We start from the raw sequence: 18,070 nt of genomic DNA, 5'->3' as shown, positions 1-18,070 counted from the left end.
ACTTGTCGACAGTTGTGTACCATCCATGAATGCAGTAGTAGTATTTGAGTTTATTGCCACCGGCAGCGAGCAGGTATGCTGTGTGGTCGGTTCAATGCAATCAAGGTGTTTTTGTATGCTGGTCTCTGCCAAAGACAAAAATAACAAATCAAAGTCAGCTCTCCAATTGGCCGTCTTTATAGTTTTCCACAATACAGTCAACCCAAATGGCAATATTTTGAGGCAGACAATAAATTCTCTTCTCTTCTATTATATATAAAAAAAAATTAAAAAAAACTGCACTAAAATTAAACTGAGAGGGGTTATAGCACTTACGTATAGAGGGAATGCGCATGACGTCACAGTAAGCGGAAGTCGCTGCTGTTCCGCTCACTGAGTGGCAGAAAGACTGAGCGGCAGCATTGGTTTTCAGTGTGAATGCTGCGGAAAAACACACAAAACACGTCTAAAACGGGAAAGAGCTTTGAGACTGACTGTACAACTAGATTTGACAAGAAATATGTGGTATATTTTTACAGACTACCTAAAGCTACAGAACAGAGAAGCAAATAGATCGCTGCAATTCATAGAAACAACTGGACTCCAGGCAGCGAAAGGTGGATTTGCAGTTATCATTTTTGTGTCAATATGCTGGATTTAGTGGTAAAATCATTCTCTATATATTGTATTGTTATATATTGCAGTGACAACTCATCAATCAAATATTTACCACTGTATATTCTGTATAATTTGACATTTTTAAATAAACACTGACAAAAAACTATACAAGTTTTAAGTCTAGACGATATGATGATATATATAACATTGATATAAGTGATCACCTGGATTTAGACCTGCCTATATTGTATTTATATAAAGCGTTCACAGGCAAATTTGCTGTATGTATTTCCCCGGTGTCAAAATCAGGCACATATAAATGTCAGGAAACACGATTCCTGGCTGCATGTTAATATCCATGGATCACTGGATCTTTAGTAAGTTGTAAGGGACACTATATTGAGTCCAATCTTTAGTTTAAACTGATAATCGTTTGTTTTACTTGCGTTTTCGCAGTTTCCCCTATTAAATCCAGTCACGCAGCTGCTCTTCTGCCACTCAGTCCGGCTGAGGGGGCGTGTTCCGGCGGGAAAGTGACGTTAATGCATTCCCTCTATTGTTGTCCTACTGTTAGTTTAACTGCTTCTGTATTGTTCTCATTTGTAAGTCGCTTTGGATAAAAGCGTCTGCTAAATGAATAAATGTAATGTAAATAGTGACAGAAATGCCCAAATTTACCTTTTTGAAGACAACCAGGTGTTTTTCAGCTTGATATGAGCACATCTTTCCAGGTCTCTTGCAGCCTTGTGGTGATGGTGGAATCAAATCAAGGAGGAGACAAATTGATGCAAGATCGCTTCCCCATTCTAAATTACAGATGTGACAACTTCAGCAAAAAATGCATGTGCGCATATAGATAATCTTATTCTGAATTATAGTCTAACCTGAATCATCAGTTTCATCATCTTTCACAACAGATTCTGCTGAGTCAATCAGGTCCTTGAAGCTCTTGGGAGAAGCCTTTCCAGGAACTTAGTTGAGGTCTTCTAACCAAAAATCAAAAAACAAAAAAACATCAACAGTTACATAGCATAATGACAACCCAATCTCTCTCAGTGCCGGGCAGAGTAGTGCCGTTCACACCTGGCATTAACATTCATCTTGGGTGACGCACAAGTGAACAACTCGAAGTACAGGTGTAAACGCCCCCAAGACGCATTGAGATTCGATTGTTCTGATGAGGTCTAGGCCACATTCTTTTAATAGAGGGTTAGTTCACCCAAAAATTTTAATTCTGTAATTTACTCACCCTCATGTCGTTCCAAACCCGCAAGACTTTCTTTTGTCTTTGAAACACAAATGAAGATCTTTTGGATGAAATCTGAGAGCTTTCTGTCCCTCCACTGACAGCTACGCAACTACCACTTTGACGCTTTTAAAAGTTCATAAAGACATCTTAAAACTAATCCATATGAACCAAGCAGTTTAGTCCAAATTTTATTTTTCTTCTGTTTATGTTTTTTGATTAATGTTTATATGTGAATAAAAGTCTAAATTCAATCTATTTATCACAAAGCGATCGAGTCTCTTCAGAAAAATTGGACTAAACCGCTCAATTCATATAGTTTAGTTTTATGAACCATTTATGACCTTTTTGAAGCGTCAAAATGGTAGTTGCGTGTACTGTCAATGGAGGGACAGAAGTCACTCAGATTTAAAATACATTCATTTGAGTTTCGAAGATGAACGAAAGTCTTTCCGGGTTTGGAATGACATGAGGGTGAGAAAAGACAATTTTACACTTTTGGGTCAACTAACCCTTTAACTTTTTGCAGTTTAATATCTTGAATTTACACAATTCATGATGACACATCAATCACTATGCCATTTTGACAATCAAGACAAATCAATCACCAACGACACATGTAAATTCCAGGTCTGAACAAAGGCATTGTGTGGTTGCCCAGTTAGGTTTAGATTTTTCATGTTCATTTGTCATGTATTAAAATTTGTACTGCACATAGAATAAAATATAGGCTAATGATACTCACAATTATGGATTAATCTTAAGCATTCTGTTGCTTTCTTCACTTCTGTTGCAATCTCATAAGAGGAGTTTCCTTCATTTGATTTAAAGACATGTTGTTTAGAATTTATTTGACCCATAATTTGTTAATGTTATTTATAATGTGAACAGAAAATACAGATTCATATTAATAAAATACAGACAGATAAATAGTTAGTACATCATTTATAATAAAATGCAGTATGAATTGATAAAGACTGATTTCAAGCTAAAGTACCTGTATGCTCTGCCAGTGCTCACGCAAATACCTGTAAACTGAACTGGAAGACAGACGGATTTATAGATTAGCTCACTTTTACAATGTTTGAATTTAACTGTCATAAAAAAAAACTTGATGGTAGGAAGTTTGTGTCTTGACGCAGATATGACGACATGATATTCAGTGCTGCTAAGAACAAGTAACATAGAGATTAAGTTATGTCATTCACACTTAACGTTAAACATTGACTGCGTTAATAATGCGCATGCGTCACGAAAACGGAATGGTTAACGTTTTAATGTATAACACAGCTACTTTTATACACACAAAACAAATATATAAAATGTATTACCATTTTAAGAATTCTCTCATCTGCGCAGAAAAAAAGCCCAAATAGTGCTGCTTCAGACCTCCTCATCAGCTTCAGTGCCAGGCTCGTCGTAAACCCAGGCCTCGGCGCGACTGGAGGCGGGAATGCTTACTTTCATGAAGGCTGTCAACAAACCAAAATGAAAGAAGCTAAATATATATACATAACAAATTGTAAGCACATTCCAACAAATGTATTTTAAAAGTTTGAATTAAATCGGCATGAGAAATGTTTTCTTCTTTTTTCTTCTGTACATCTCTGCATCTCATGAACTTGACGAGCTTCCTTAATCCATACAAAAACGCGCAATTACTCATTTCTAAATGTGTTCACCACCATAGTTTACTAAAAATGTTAATAAATGCATTTACTATTTAATTTTAGAAAGAGAAAAGCAATTCAACCTACCGTCTCGGTCGCATGAAGATAAAATGGCGTTGTCGTCTTGCGAGGCAGCAGCAGCAGTCATCGAGGGGCGGAGTCAATATAATTCGGCGCGGTTTTTTGCACTTTCAGTGTAAAAATGAAATTACACTACGTAGCACCCTGTAATTACACTGAAGAGGAGTACTTTTTAACATTGTAGATTGTTAATTTAACTCTTTAGGAATTTATAACTTTTAACACTGGAATTTTTACACTGCCGATTTTACTGTGTATTGATGCTTTCGAGACTATTGAAAGCATTTTTGTGCATTCAACAATACCTAATCTATCTTAGCCAGCTAGAGTCAAACTCTCTTACATCAGAAACAATTTCTGACACATTTTTTTAATCATATTGCTTTATGCGGGCAGACACAAATCACACAGAACAGTGAAATTGCTCACTTTTCCTTCTTTTGCCTACACTCGACTACAGAATTTCACAAGAGATCTATCATGTGAGCTCCACTGACTTCATGCCTCATTGAAACTCAAAAAAATCAAATGATTTCTTACTATTTTTTCTTACAAACACCAAAGTCTGTTAAAATCGCTGCATTAACATACAGTACCATAAAAATAAAAGCAAGGTATTTACATATGACCATTTTTATTCATCAAATAGGTCTTTGTCCTGATTGGGAGATTTCCACTGCAGCATGTGACATGAGTGAAAGCTACTAAGCTCATGTCCTGTACAAAGAAACAAAGTCTGACACACGTCATAAGTCACACACATGTCATTCTGACATCATGATCATAAATTAGCTTATTTACTTAATTACCTCTTTATATGAGTCTCACCAGGCCGGATTAACTAACCGCAGCAAGTGGCCGTCACAGTGTCTGACCAATACAGGCAGAGCGTGAAACAAAAGTAGACAATAGCTTGGGAAGGGAAGTGCAGAAACTGACAGATGAGGGATTTAATGGAAGAGCAAGCAAAATGTAAAGGGATATAAAACAGAAACGCTGACCAGTCAAGAATGCAGAAAAACACAAGATGCCCACTCATTTGCCTGGCATGTGTCTGGCCAAAAGAATTGATATGGAATTATTCAGAAATGCTACAAATTGCTACCCAGTGTATCAGATTAACAATGATGTCATCTCTCATTTACAGTCTTACAGTAAAAAACAATTTTGCTAATCTAAAACCATTCATTTTTGTTACATTTGATATTTGTTAGGAACCGCTTCACCTGTGGGAAAAAAAAAGGAAGAACAACAACAACAACATGAAAAAGTAATAATCATGACTTACCAAGATCTCCATGGTAACTGTTGTCATGGGAAGCCCGACTGGAGGCTATAGACTCTCCATCATGGGGCCAGATTTGTCCTGTTTTCCTTACGCCTACAATGGTGGCCTCGGACACCACGACATGTTGCTGCCGGTGCCGTTTCTGTGTCTGCGGTGTAGGGGGGCTGCTGCTGTCAAACGAGTGCTGAGAATTCTGGGAGTTCTGAGAAGGCGAGCGACTCTTCTCTCGGAGTGGGCGGCGGTACGCTGTCGTAGGGCTGGGCGACACATGACTGGACTGTCCCGAGGAGAAGTCTTCCTCACTAGACGTCAGGTTCTCATTGGAGCTGCAGTCTGGCGTGTAGCCGCCTCCTCCGCCTCCCACGTCCTCGAAACTTCCGGGAGAGTAAGACCTCCTGGGCCAGGTGAGAAGATGGTCGTCGCTTCCTCCATGGTCCCTCATAGTGACCCTACCGTCACCACCATCTCCTGACATCATTCCTCCGACGTAAACACTAGTATATGGCTGGAAATCTGATGGCTGCCATGGCGGCGGTGGTGGTTTGGCCCCGTTCGGTCTCGCAGTGCTGTAGCGAGGACTGGGTTCGCCGTCTTCATACTCTGCATCATATCCGCAGGTGCTTTCAGTAGAGCGCCCCCTATAGACAGGCCTGGTGCGTAGATCACCTGCGACTGTAGCAAGGTTGCCCGGAAGTGAATGGAGTGACCTTTTGCGCTCCATCTGCATGGCTTGGTTCCCAAGAGAGCTGATTTTGTCCGAGACCTCACGGTCATTGACTTTTACTAGGCCTCTGTCATGATGGAACTCAACGTTGGTGTAAAACGGTTTCTCCTGGCCAGACTTTCCTTCGCTGGCTGAGTGCGAGTTGGCTCGTTTGATCCTCTCAAAGTTTGAACGTAATGCAGCCACCCCAAGCCCCATGCCCGGCTTGTCTTTCGAGGATGGATCCAAGGGCAGCTCCTTGTCAGGGGGTGGATGGGGCCTGCGAGGGGAGACTCCGCCCCTCTGTGTGGACGGTGAGAGCCCATCGGTCTCACTGACTGGCCCTGCTTGGTGTGCCTCAAACGACGATTGGAGCTCCAATCCATCGCCATGGGAGGATGACTTTCTGGCAGGGGGTGGTCGTGGTTTCACTCTGGTCTCCCCCACAGGCTGAAACCTAATGCGCTCTGACTGTCCGTGCTCCTGTGCATGGAGATGCTGGGAATCGGCCCCAACAGCCTGTGGGTCCCCTTCTGTCATGTGAGGTGGCTTCCTGAAACCCCATCTCTGTCGGTCATAGCTCTTTCTCTCCTTGGCCAGCAGCGTCTGAAGGTAGATCATCCGGAAGCGCTCTTTGTTCACTTCCATTTCCAAACGTCTTATGGATGCTTTGCACTTCTCTAGTTCTTGTTCGATTCCCCCAACAGATCTTAGCTCCATCTTTGGAGGCTCAGACTCTGGAAACTGTGCTTTCCAGGCTTCAATGAAACCCACAGGCTCCACCATTGTGTTTTTTCAGGTTGAAAATATCAAATTGGTCAGAAACACACGGTCAAGTAGCTCCAACTAAGTGGAATTTAGCCGAAGAAAAGCAAATCTGATGAAAGTATGAAAAGTCGGCAGTGCCCGTTCATAATAAAGGATATTTCTTTAATAACACTTACAAATGTTTACAAAACACATTGTTCATGATTTCCCTGGAATTGTCACTTGAAGTCTCAATCTTTCTGTACCAAAATTGTCGTCGTTGTCGAGTAGTTCAACGACAGAAGAACGACCGTTATCGAGCATATCGCGCAGAAACAATAAAGGCACGCGCATTCTCATCTCGCGCACCATTCCGACGAGACCACTTGCAGAATATCACGCGCACAAATCTCGGTCCCCAGCACAATGACAGCATCTGTTCTCCAGAGCGCACGGAATAAAGAAAATACTCCTTAAAAAGCTTTTCAAATTAAGCTGTTCGCCATAAACAAATTATACGGTCCGGTCGTGTATGTGTCGATGTAGGCTATTCCAGTTGTCCTGCGTTGATAATGTGATATATCTTTTATCACCATTATGGCCAAAACCCTTTGTGCTTACGTCTGTAATTGAAGGTTAAAAAAAATCACTCTCCTCGATTGTTCTTTTAGTTCCCGTTGATGAAATTCTCTGAAGACGCTCACGATTATCCCATTTTGTCGCGGATAATTAGACTGTGCATATTTGGTGAGTCTGCTGTACGCAATGCCTCCGTGTGAACGAGACACCGTTGCTGCTGCTGCTGCTGCAGGAAGGGGCGGGACTACTGCATATGATTGACAGCTCTCCCAGCATGGGTTCGATTTAAAGAGACAGGCTGCTTCACCGCATAGGTCAGAGAGATTGTATTATGTGTGTGGCGTGGTTTAAAATATCAGAATTTTTACATGAGTTAGGAAGAATGCAGTCTGAATCTGAAACTGAGTCGCGTTTACATACACGTAGGCTACAGCCTTTTTAACTGTGTGAGAGAAGGAAAACGCACAATAGCCTACTGCAAATATTATTTGCTTTGAAATGCTGTCACTTTTTGTAATGTCCTTATTGCACTAAATATTCAATTCATGCTTTCTTTCAGTTGTTGTTTTTTTACATATAGATCGATAAAAAAAAATAGATGGAGATTTCACGAGCTGTGGTTCAAGCAGCACATAATGCAACAATAGCCTGCATGTGTCATTTGCAAAAATAAAACCTTTCGTGTCTCTTCTTTTTTGAAATATTGCTATTGTCAAGTCGTCACCTTTATTTATATAGCGCTTTGTAGGCTACAATAGACCAATAGATAGTTTCAAAACAGCTTTACAGTGATAACAGGAAAATTATGCATTTCGGCTGTTGTTCAGCCGAAGTCAGTTCAATGCTATTGTCAATTAAACAGATTTTGGTCACTGGTTACATAAAAGATGCAGCTGTGTTTACATGAGAAATAAGATGATGTCATTGTAATTGGACCATATTCTATCGCCAAATTTTGTCTCTGACGCCTCCAAGTGTTCAATCTTAGACATTACAGCCGTAAGGGACTGCTTAGGATATCTCAAAATTGCCTGCTTTCAACAAACACATATTTATTTATATATTTTACGGCAACTCATATGAATGAATGGCTTATTTGTTTATTTTAGGGCCAAGAACAAATGGCACATAGCCTACTGGCCACATTGGAATCTGTTTTTTCTGCTGGCCAATGGCACTGATTCAGGTAATTTGCATAATAGACTGAGTAATAAAAGAAAATTCTACTCCATAATTTAATATATATATATATTTTAATTTATTCAATGGCTTTTCCTAACAGATACACATGAAGAAACAAAGCATGGACATCAGCATTGGTCAAATTAACTGCAGAGTTTATTTGTAAAATGATGTGTTTAATCATATTTAGCAGCGATGTACACAGCAAGTTGCTATATAAATATAGATCAAATGATTTGGCTAATTACAACTGAAGGCATGCATTATACTATATAATACATGTATATAAAACTATGACAATTTACACAGAAAAGAATGCAGCAAACTCTCCTTGCATCAGCAATAGGCAATGGTAGACATTGTCATGCATGGTAGAAGACTTATGATGCTGCTGCTTGCTTCCATACACACTTATTATTCTCATCTCTGTCATTTATTCATTATTATTAAGTTTTATAATTGAGTCCTCTCTTACATATCATGATCTGCAGCGTAATGGTGGCTATTTTCTCTGAACTGCACATTCAACATGCAGGTTCTGATATTCAGCTAAATGAAGACACTCAAAAAAGACATGCACAACACAGAAGCCTGAGGTTTCCCAACACAAGCAGAGGCAGATTCTACTAAGCGTTAACTGCCAAAAATTACAGATTTTTTTTTTGTTTTAGAATAAAATAAAACTACAATAAAAGTTTAGCATATAACCAAGTATAAGTTATAAATAATTGTCAGTATGATTACTTGATACAAAAGGCAACATTTACAAACAAAAAAAAAGGCAATAATGTTATCATTTGACTTTTATTTATGCCAACATCCAAGTTCATTTCCTGAGCAAGTCAGACCACAGTGTACGGACCATTCTAATAAAAACTAATGGTGAAGTCTATTTATTTCATTCAGAGACGAGACTGAAATTATATGGGGGAAAGGAAACAATCATGCTTAAAATTTAATTTGACCATCAAGTCTTTACAATATATATATTTCTTAAAAACATAATATATTGCAGTGGAATGTACTCAAGCTGATATGGCCATGTGTTAAGTTCAGCTATAAACAGCTGCAGTAGTCGTAGTAGGAATTTAGCAGTTACATAGCAGGGTTGGTCCATTGTCAGAAAACTTGAGGCTTCGGATTGTTGTAACGTGTGGTGAAAAGAATGGAGGAATGTGTAACGTTAGTGGCAACATCAGTGACACTTTCTTAAAGGGTCAGTTCATCCAAAAATAATTTACCCACCCTCAAGTCACCCTAGGTGAAAATAACTTTAGTCTTTCCTCCAAACACAATCAGAGTTATATTAAAAAATATCTTGTTTCTTCCAAGCTTTATAATGGGAGTGAATGGTACCTGAGATTTGAAGCCCAAAAAAGCACATTCATCCATCATAAAAGTAATCCATACAGCAGTTTTTGTAAGAAAAATATCCATATTTATAACTTTATAAACTATAATCACTGGCTTCTGGTAACAGTCGTTCGCAAGTCGAGTTCCGGCAGAAAAGTGACCTCCGACCTGACGCATTATGTAGTAGCGTAAGCTTAGTTGCGAGTAGATGCCTCTTGCGGTTCAAAGAAATAAGGCTGGGCAACAAACTCAAGCTCTTCTTCTCTTATGTCAAAATTCTCCGACATTTCTCTTTAAAAATTCTCGTTTACACTTCTAATTCATGACCAGTTTTGTTTTGCTCTATCCTCTACGCTTCCATAATTGTCAATGCGTCATGTATCGGGTCAGTTTTCACTCTTCTGCCGGATCTAGATTTGTGTATTGCTGTTACCGGAAGCCAATGATTATAGTTTATAAAGTTATAAATATGGATATTTTTCTTATAAAAACACATCGCTTCAGAAGGCCTTAATATTGCCCCTTGCGCCATATGGATTACTTTTATGATGGCTTTTTTGGGCTTCAAAATCTAGGGTTCTATTTACTCGCATTATAAATCTTGGAAGAGCCATGGATATTTTTTAATATAACTCCAATTGTGTTTGGCAGAAAGAAGAAAGTCATATAGGATGTTTTGAGGGTGAGTAAACTATGGGATGATTTTCATTTTTGGGTGAACTAAACTTTTAAATGAAAGACCACTGAATGCAATAAAGGCCCGTTCACACGAAGGAAAATAACATATATAGAAATATAGTTCTAAAAATAAAAGAATAGCAGAGTCCACACCACAACGGCACCGAAAAACTATATAGTTGGAATCACTTTGTGACAACCAATCAGAAACCGTCCTGGATTAAAGAGGTCGAGCATTTGAAGTATCAGCTCGCTTGAATAAAACAGAATATCATCCGCTGGTGTGGACGCTACAATTATCGTTATAGTTATCGTTCTTGGTGTGAACAGGCCTTAAGTGAATGTGCATGGTTGTTTATTAAAATACTGACACCAGAATACCACACCAAGGGCATAGCCAGAGACATGCATCCATTTCAGCAAGCAATTAGTGTGAGGCAATGGGCAACTAAATGCCAGAAAGCCGTTTAATGAAAAGGAATTTTTTTTTACTTTGTACCGTTCGGGTATGTGTGCAAATATACAGGCCGTCTTACCAGACTGGCTGGTGAGGGCCGAGCAAGAGGCTGCTTCACAAGGAAACCCCTCTCAGCTGTCAATCTTGTGCTCAGCTATGTAACAATCTCTGTACATTAATTTCATTTGTTCAAGTATAATTGCTCGTAAAACTTGCGGTGCTGCATTGCAGGAAGGAACAGACCAGCTAGTAAAATAAAGACGCACATTTTAATTCAAATGGTTCATGAGTGCATTTTCTTAAAAGTAGAAAAAAAAGGTAGCATGAAACATTTTGGTTTTGCATTGTAAAATTCATGTTTTGAATGCAACACCTAAACCTTTGCTCGTTTAATTTTCTACTTGTTCATCTATGACCCAAATAAACGGTAACATTTACATCTTTTGTCCAACCCACCCCACAAAAAAAGTAAACCTCTAAATTAAGTTAATGCAAGTTCATTCAATTATAAAATACAGTGAAAACAAACACGCACAAAAAAGAACTTAAAATAGATTGGTTAGGGCCAAAAGAATCAGAGTTATCAAACAGAGGCACACCTCATGCAATAATGTGTACAGGCGGTGTAAAGCTAAGTGTGTGTGTGTGTGTGTGTGTGTGTGTGTGTGTGTGTGTGTGTGTGTGTGTGTGTGTGTGTGTGTGTGTGTGTGTGTGTGTGTGAAGTAACCGGAGAGAGTCTGATCTGACAGTCCTGAGGTAGCTGTACTCTGCCTAGTGCAGAAAAACTGGCTTTACTAATCCGACGTGTCAGGTAATAGTGGAAACAAAATGTATCACCATAAAAATGGAAGGTAATACACGTAGGGAAAGACATACAGGCACAAATCATAAATGAAAAAACCACACAAAATGCATACGAAATACAGAACATGCAGCTTTCATCTAAGGATTTGACCGTGAACCATTCAAACGTTCAGACCCATACTCTTTCCCATGCTGCTTTGCAACACCATGCTTGTCCATTGGCTCTGAGCAATGTTCACGCCGAAGACACAAAGGTAAACATTAGTAAACAGTTCTTCTGTCTTGTTCTCTTTCTTTCTCTTTTCTACCCACCCAACTCTACTCTACTCTCTGTTAGCAAAATGAACAAATAATAACAAATGAACCATTGCATAAAATAGTGTTAAATGTGTGTACACAAGTACTTTTCTCAATTCAGCAATTTGAACATGATATGGGGGAAAACAAAGTGGATATTACCATTATTATTACTGGTTTGAAATGAGACGAGACAAATGATTAATTTAAAACGCAATAACAAAAGAAACCAACAAGATGTCCAAAAAGAATATTAATGGTCACTAATACTTGTAGACTTCAGGTCTGTATGGTCTCCTCAATCAGTAATGGACAGTTTAAAAAAAAGAGAAAGGAAAAAGAAAGAAAAAGTTATATTTCTATCTTAAGGTTATTTTTGTGTTAATCCTGTCCTTCTCGTACACATTCTCTGTTTGCGGAGGCACACTTTAAATGCACAACCACACATACAGACACACGTACACACCATCTACACACATCAGTGCTCATTTCAGTCAAGACCAGAACATTTCGGCCAAGTTAGTGTCAATACTGTAGAGCCACAGCACCAGGGGGAGTGAGAGAGCCACGAAGGGCCAGGAAATGCCCTCCGTGCAGGTGCTGAGTGAGCAGGCCATGCCCTTGGGGTTGTCCAGGTCTTTGGGCTTGTCCAGGTAGTTTCTGGCTGCAAACTTGAGCAATTCATCCAGCAAGATGACGGGCAAGGAAATCTTCAATACCATAAGCCACTGGGTCACGTTCAGTGGAGTGATCTGGAAGATTATCTGTAGAGAAAGCCCAGGGTAGAGTCACTACACAAACATTAGGGATGGGCCGAGAGCCCAATTTTGAATTTGGAAAGGCATGGAAAACGAATAACGCATTCTACGGAGCATTCTAAAGGAACATGGTTAGGGTTGCTGTGGTAGTCGGACATTTTACATTACAGTACATTAGATTTTACTTAATATGAGAAGATGGCAATTAGAGATGACTATCAGGATGATGGCAGAGGATTTGATGCGCAACTGATCCTGAGCATCCTCGACAAATATCTTATCTTGTATATGCTTACCATGCATATTGATAGTGGCTCCTTGATGCCCATAAATTGCATACAATATAATTACTAAGCTATATAATAGAGTTGAAAAAGCATTGAAATATATATTTTTGCTTATGATATCAAACTATTTAAAGATAGAAATACATGCATAATCGCTGAAATTAAATTAATATTTATTTTACATATTTACTAAATTGGAAATAAATGTGAAAATATGAAAAAAAGTTAACTTGGTGAATTATAAAGATTTATTCTTTAGATTGCTTGATTCTGTAATCCTATTATAGTATTTTTCACAAAGAAATGTTAAAAATATGAATAAAAATAAAGTACACAGTAACCAACCATAGAATAAAAAAAAGTTAATTGCAACTTTCTCTCCTACAATTCTATCCCCCCCCCCCCTCTCAATTCCAAGTTTATATCACACAATTCTGAAAAAAAAAAGAGCCAGAATTGTGAGTTATAAACTTCTCCACATGTTTTATTATACAGACAAATAAAAACAGCACAACAACATTGTCTGCACTTTCTTTTTACGAGTTATAATCTTGGAAATGCAATTAAGTCAGAATTGTGTGATAAAGTCAGAATTGTAAGAGAAAATATCACAATTGCATAATTGTATTGCATAATGATTTTATTTGTAATTTTAGTTGTGTAAGAGTTTATACAGGTCAAAATATTTATAAAAAAAAAAAGGTATGCAGTCTTTGTAGATTCTACAAAGACTGCAAAAAACAACAACAACAAAAAAACAAAAGAACCAATATACTGAAACTGATGATCTTATTGATCATAATTGATCTTACCGGCAGGGGCTCCACATAAAGGATAAAGAAGTGGAGGGACATGGAGAGGCAGATGGCTCCTAGCAGCCACACATTATCCCAGGGGGGCATGCGAAGCAGAGACTGGTTCTCTGAAACACTACGACAGGACATCAAGAAAATAACATTGTGAAATTGATTGACTGGTTGCATATTTATATAATCCACCACTGATCCCATTAAAACCTGTCAAGTTGTTCCAAACCTGTATGAATTTATTTCTTCTGCTGAACAAAAAAGATGATATTTTGAAAAATATGGATAACCAAACAGTTACCCATCAACTTCTTTTGTGTTCAGTAGAAGAAAGAAATTCATACAGGTTTGGAACAACTTGACGGTGAGATGACAGAATTTAAAATTTTGGGTGAACTATCCCTTTAAGATTTGTGGTCCCCTCAAAATGTCAAATTATTCAGAACTCATCGAATTGCACAACTCCATTCAAACAGTAAGATCATGTCAGCAAAGTTTTATTTAATGACAGCATCTATGGATATCCATCTTCATTACAAAATCTAAATTACAAAAATATAATTTTTATATACAATAAAAATAAAAACCATGTAAACAAAGAAAAAGATGCATCAAATTCATATTATACAATATTTTTAACATTAACACATGATAACATTTCTAAAACCTTTTCTGGAAAAATTATACTGAACAAGTACAAAGATGAACTTACTTCATAAAAATGTTCTCTATTTACATTAAAAGTGGAACAGTCCAATAAAATATCGGTAAGATCACATTGTTACAAGTAAATGGCTTCCAGGTGTACACAGCAATTTCTCGTCTTACTGCTTGTGATTGGATGAATCTTAATAGCAGATGTAAATTATTGTGACATTTTCAGGGACAAGATGTGCCTTTATTGTAGTGAACTTCCAATACTGACCTGTTGAGGGCGTTGCACATCTCAATGGTCACTAGTACGGAGAGAGCCATGGTCATTGGATAGGGAGACTCAAACACATCACACTTCAGGCCCTCAAACTCAGGGTTGTCTGGTGCACACTGAAGGAAGTGGCTCTGCAGAGATGAAAATGATAGAAGCGAATTAAGACATTGGAATGCATGTGATTGAGAAACTATGTATTCAAATGTAAGGGGAGTTTCTAACCAGTTGATAGAGGGTGACTCTAGGCCCATCTTCAGCAGCAATGAACCACCATGCAGCAGCACCTACAGTACCAGCACCTACATAACCTTTAGGATGACATGGAGAACATAACATGTCATATCTTTCTTTACCCACAAAAAAATAAAAAATAAATATTATGTAGCAAACAAAGCCAGTGGTGCACTCACAGCCAATTATCAGGTATCTAAAGAAGAGCCAGCCAGAGATAAGTGGCTCTCTGGCATTGCGAGGGGGTTTGCTCATGATGTCCAGGTCGGGTGGGTTGAAGCCCAGAGCGGTCGCAGGCAGACCGTCCGTCACCAGATTCACCCACAGCAGCTGAACTGGAATCAGAGCTTCAGGGAAGCCCAGAGCTGCCGTTAAGAAAATACTGCCAGAGAGAATACACATAGTGAGTTAAGCGATTAGATAACTGGAAGAATTTCAAAAGGACTTTGTGAAATTTATGATCACTGTGAAACTCAGATCACTGCCAATGTCGTCATTTATATTGTATCGCTTTTAGGATGGAGACTAAATTGTGCCAAAACAAGATTGAAAAGAAGCTTGACTTGCTCCGTTTTGGCACACAGGATGAATAGTAAACCTTGATTAAACAATTAAAAAAAAAGAATAAAATACAAATACAACATAATATATATATAATTTATTATAAAACGGATAGTTCAGGTCCTTGATTCCGCGTTCGAAGCCGTTGTAAATTACTCAAACATACACCTGTGACCGCATTACATTAGTATTACTGCGCAACTGCAGTTTGTGATTCTTTGTTGCTACATGTGTTGCTTGGCAACCTCTTTGAAACGACATTGCTTGGCGGAGGAATAAATGTGTTATTTTTGTTGCTGGCGTTTATTTTATGAATAAAATAAATTAAAATGAATATTTTTATGGAGTAACCGTTTTATAAAAGCAATAAGCCCCTTGAAGCAGTGTTTTACAGTGAATTTAGAACAGCTAAGGAGATTTTAGGCACTCCGCAGACAATGCCCCTTAGCGGTTCTAAATTCACTGTAAATCATACCTTTGCGGGACTTATTGCTTTAATAAAAATTCTGGTATCCAACACCCATTGATTGATAAAAATAATAATAATTTTCTTTTACTGGAAACCGTTTCACTTAGAAATAGACTAATACTCAAAAGTTTGATTTATAGTATTAAATACTTTTATAGTAATCAAATCGTTTTACATCAAGAACTATAACTAAAGATGACTAACTTTAACGCCCTGCAGTTTTGTTATCCGCTGCTCTTAATGATTTTATTGTTCATCAGCTGGATGATTTTTAGAACCATATCTTCATCGTTATAGTTATCGTCCTGTGTGTGAATGGACCTTTATTCGGAAAGGGTGCATTAAATTGTTACAAAAAATGTCTGTCAATTTTGATCATTGTAAAAGTCTCTACTATTTCAAGTAATGGCTGCTGAAAATTCAGCTTTACCATCACAGGATTAAATTACATTTTCAAAATGTATTTAAAAAAAAACGGTAATTTTAAATTGTAATAATGTTTCATAACATTACTGTTTTTACTGCATTTTGATCAAATAAATGTAGCCTTGGTGAGCATAACTGACTTCTTTCAAAAACATTTGAAAAAATCATCTCAAAATATTTAATGGTACATAAGATTTCACAAGTTAAATAGATTGCAATGGCCATTTTATGTTGACTTGAAATGGTTTAATGTGGACGGGCCAGTAAAAAGATATGAAGAATGAATTCCTAAAAATGTTAGCAAAAGGTTAGGATCCTTACCAGACCACCTCGCCGACATTTGAGGAGATGAGGTAGCGGATGAATTGTTTCATGTTATTGTAAATGGCTCGACCCTCTTCCACAGCGGCCACGATAGTAGAAAAGTTATCATCAGCAAGGACCATCTCTGAAGCAGTCTTAGCCACTGCTGTTCCTGACCCCATAGCAATGCCAATTTCAGCCTTCTTCAGAGCAGGTGCATCGTTCACACCATCTCCAGTCTGCAGGAATGAACAGCATGTCAAGTCAGTCGAGGGAGAAAGATTGTCAATATAAACATCTAGAAGAAATCCTTCCTCCATCTTTATAGTCATTTAATAAAGAATTATATTAATGCATACATATACACAACTGTTGAAACGTTTGAGGTCAATGAGTTATTTTTTAAAGAAATACTTTTATTCAGAATGGAAGCTTTAAATTGATCAAAAATGACAGTAAAGACACTAATAATGTTAAAAAGACTTCAATTTCAAGTAAACACTGTTCTTTTGCACTTTCTATTAATCTAAAAATCCTGAAAAAAAATGCATCACTGTTTTAACAAAGATATTAAGCAGCAACTGTTTTCAACATTGATGAGAAATTTTTCTTGAGCAGCAAATAAGTATATTAGAATGATTTCTGAAGGATCATGATTTGACACTGAATACTCAAGTGACTATAGTAAAAATTAATCTTTGCCATCAAAGGAATAAATTATATTTCAACATATATTATTAACCCGTCATTTTAAACTGTAATAATTTCACAATACTGTATTTTGACCAAATAAATGCAGCCTTGGTATGAGACTTCTTTTTAAAAACATTTTAAAATCTTACTGACCCCCAAACTTCAGATTGAAAGTGTACATAAAATCATTCAGTTAGTATTTGTTACGATTTCACAATCTAATTTACCATGGCAGTGATCTCATCGAAGGACTGCAGGAACTCCACAATCTTGGATTTGTGAGATGGCTCGACACGGGCAAAGCAACGGGCAGTGATCACTGCCTCACGCTGGGCGGCAGCAGACAGGTCGTCAAACTCTCGGCCAGTGTAGGCCATGCACGAGACATCGTCATCCTCACCAAAGATGCCGATGCGCCTGCAGATGGCCACAGCTGTGCCCTTGTTGTCGCCAGTGATCATGATGACTCGAATGCCCGCTTGACGACAAAGTTTGATGGAAGCTGCCACCTCAGCTCTGGGTGGGTCCAGCATGCCCACGCATCCCACAAAGGTCAGGTCCGTCTAAAGGAAAAACAACTATTATTATAAACTTCTTAATTCATAATAGTTAATTCATATTCTCATATATATACACACATACACACACACATTATTGTGATTGTCTTAACACAAAAATGCTCTTCTCACCTCATACTCAATGAACCGGTTTGAGTCCTCCAGTACAAGGCTCTCTTTGCTCAATGGGTTGTCTCGGGTGGCCAGAGCCAGACAGCGCAGTGTGTCACGTCCTGTGCCGTACTCACGGATTACAGACAGGATCTTCTCTTTAATACCTGCTGTCAGTGGGACTTTATTCCCACCCACACGGATGTGCGTGCATCTGTCAATCACTCCCTCTGGAGCACCCTGCACCCAGAAATAATG

General features: G+C 38.2%; 2 protein-coding genes and 1 long non-coding RNA gene across 7 annotated transcripts in view; all 3 read right to left on the bottom strand.

Annotated features, from left to right (window-relative positions):
• The window catches only part of bcr (BCR activator of RhoGEF and GTPase), a 99,942-nt gene extending 92,806 nt beyond the window's left edge, over positions 1-7,136 (bottom strand). The window contains exon 1 of one of the 3 annotated variants that reach the window (XM_077232803.1): positions 4,883-7,136. In XM_077232803.1, the coding sequence (XP_077088918.1) occupies positions 4,883-6,371 (1,489 nt within the window). In that variant the 5' untranslated portion in view covers positions 6,372-7,136. The remainder of the gene's footprint in view (positions 1-4,882) is intronic. The other 2 variants (XM_077232802.1, XM_077232804.1) reach the window with 2 other exon arrangements.
• Positions 2,589-3,749, bottom strand: LOC143740795 (uncharacterized). Its single transcript, XR_013204900.1, has 4 exons — positions 3,601-3,749; positions 3,175-3,315; positions 2,841-2,883; positions 2,589-2,657 (listed from the first exon to the last, which is right to left on the bottom strand). It is a non-coding gene; the product is annotated as an uncharacterized LOC143740795 (long non-coding RNA).
• A 3,695-nt stretch (positions 7,137-10,831) lies between the features above and the next one.
• The window catches only part of atp2a2b (ATPase sarcoplasmic/endoplasmic reticulum Ca2+ transporting 2b), a 46,543-nt gene continuing 39,304 nt past the window's right edge, over positions 10,832-18,070 (bottom strand). For all 3 annotated transcript variants that reach the window (XM_077232806.1, XM_077232808.1, XM_077232805.1), the window contains 8 exons: positions 17,834-18,052; positions 17,372-17,707; positions 16,470-16,690; positions 14,872-15,074; positions 14,684-14,769; positions 14,459-14,592; positions 13,540-13,657; positions 10,832-12,446 (listed from right to left, as the gene is read on the bottom strand). In XM_077232806.1, the coding sequence (XP_077088921.1) occupies positions 12,177-12,446; positions 13,540-13,657; positions 14,459-14,592; positions 14,684-14,769; positions 14,872-15,074; positions 16,470-16,690; positions 17,372-17,707; positions 17,834-18,052 (1,587 nt within the window). In that variant the 3' untranslated portion in view covers positions 10,832-12,176. The remainder of the gene's footprint in view (positions 12,447-13,539; positions 13,658-14,458; positions 14,593-14,683; positions 14,770-14,871; positions 15,075-16,469; positions 16,691-17,371; positions 17,708-17,833; positions 18,053-18,070) is intronic.

The sequence above is a fragment of the Siphateles boraxobius genome, unplaced genomic scaffold, assembly GCF_051911475.1.
Source record: "Siphateles boraxobius isolate OS27281-9 unplaced genomic scaffold, OSU_SipBor_1 18, whole genome shotgun sequence".
Lineage (NCBI taxonomy): Eukaryota > Metazoa > Chordata > Actinopteri > Cypriniformes > Leuciscidae > Siphateles > Siphateles boraxobius.
This window is presented reverse-complemented; position numbering and strand designations above follow the sequence as displayed.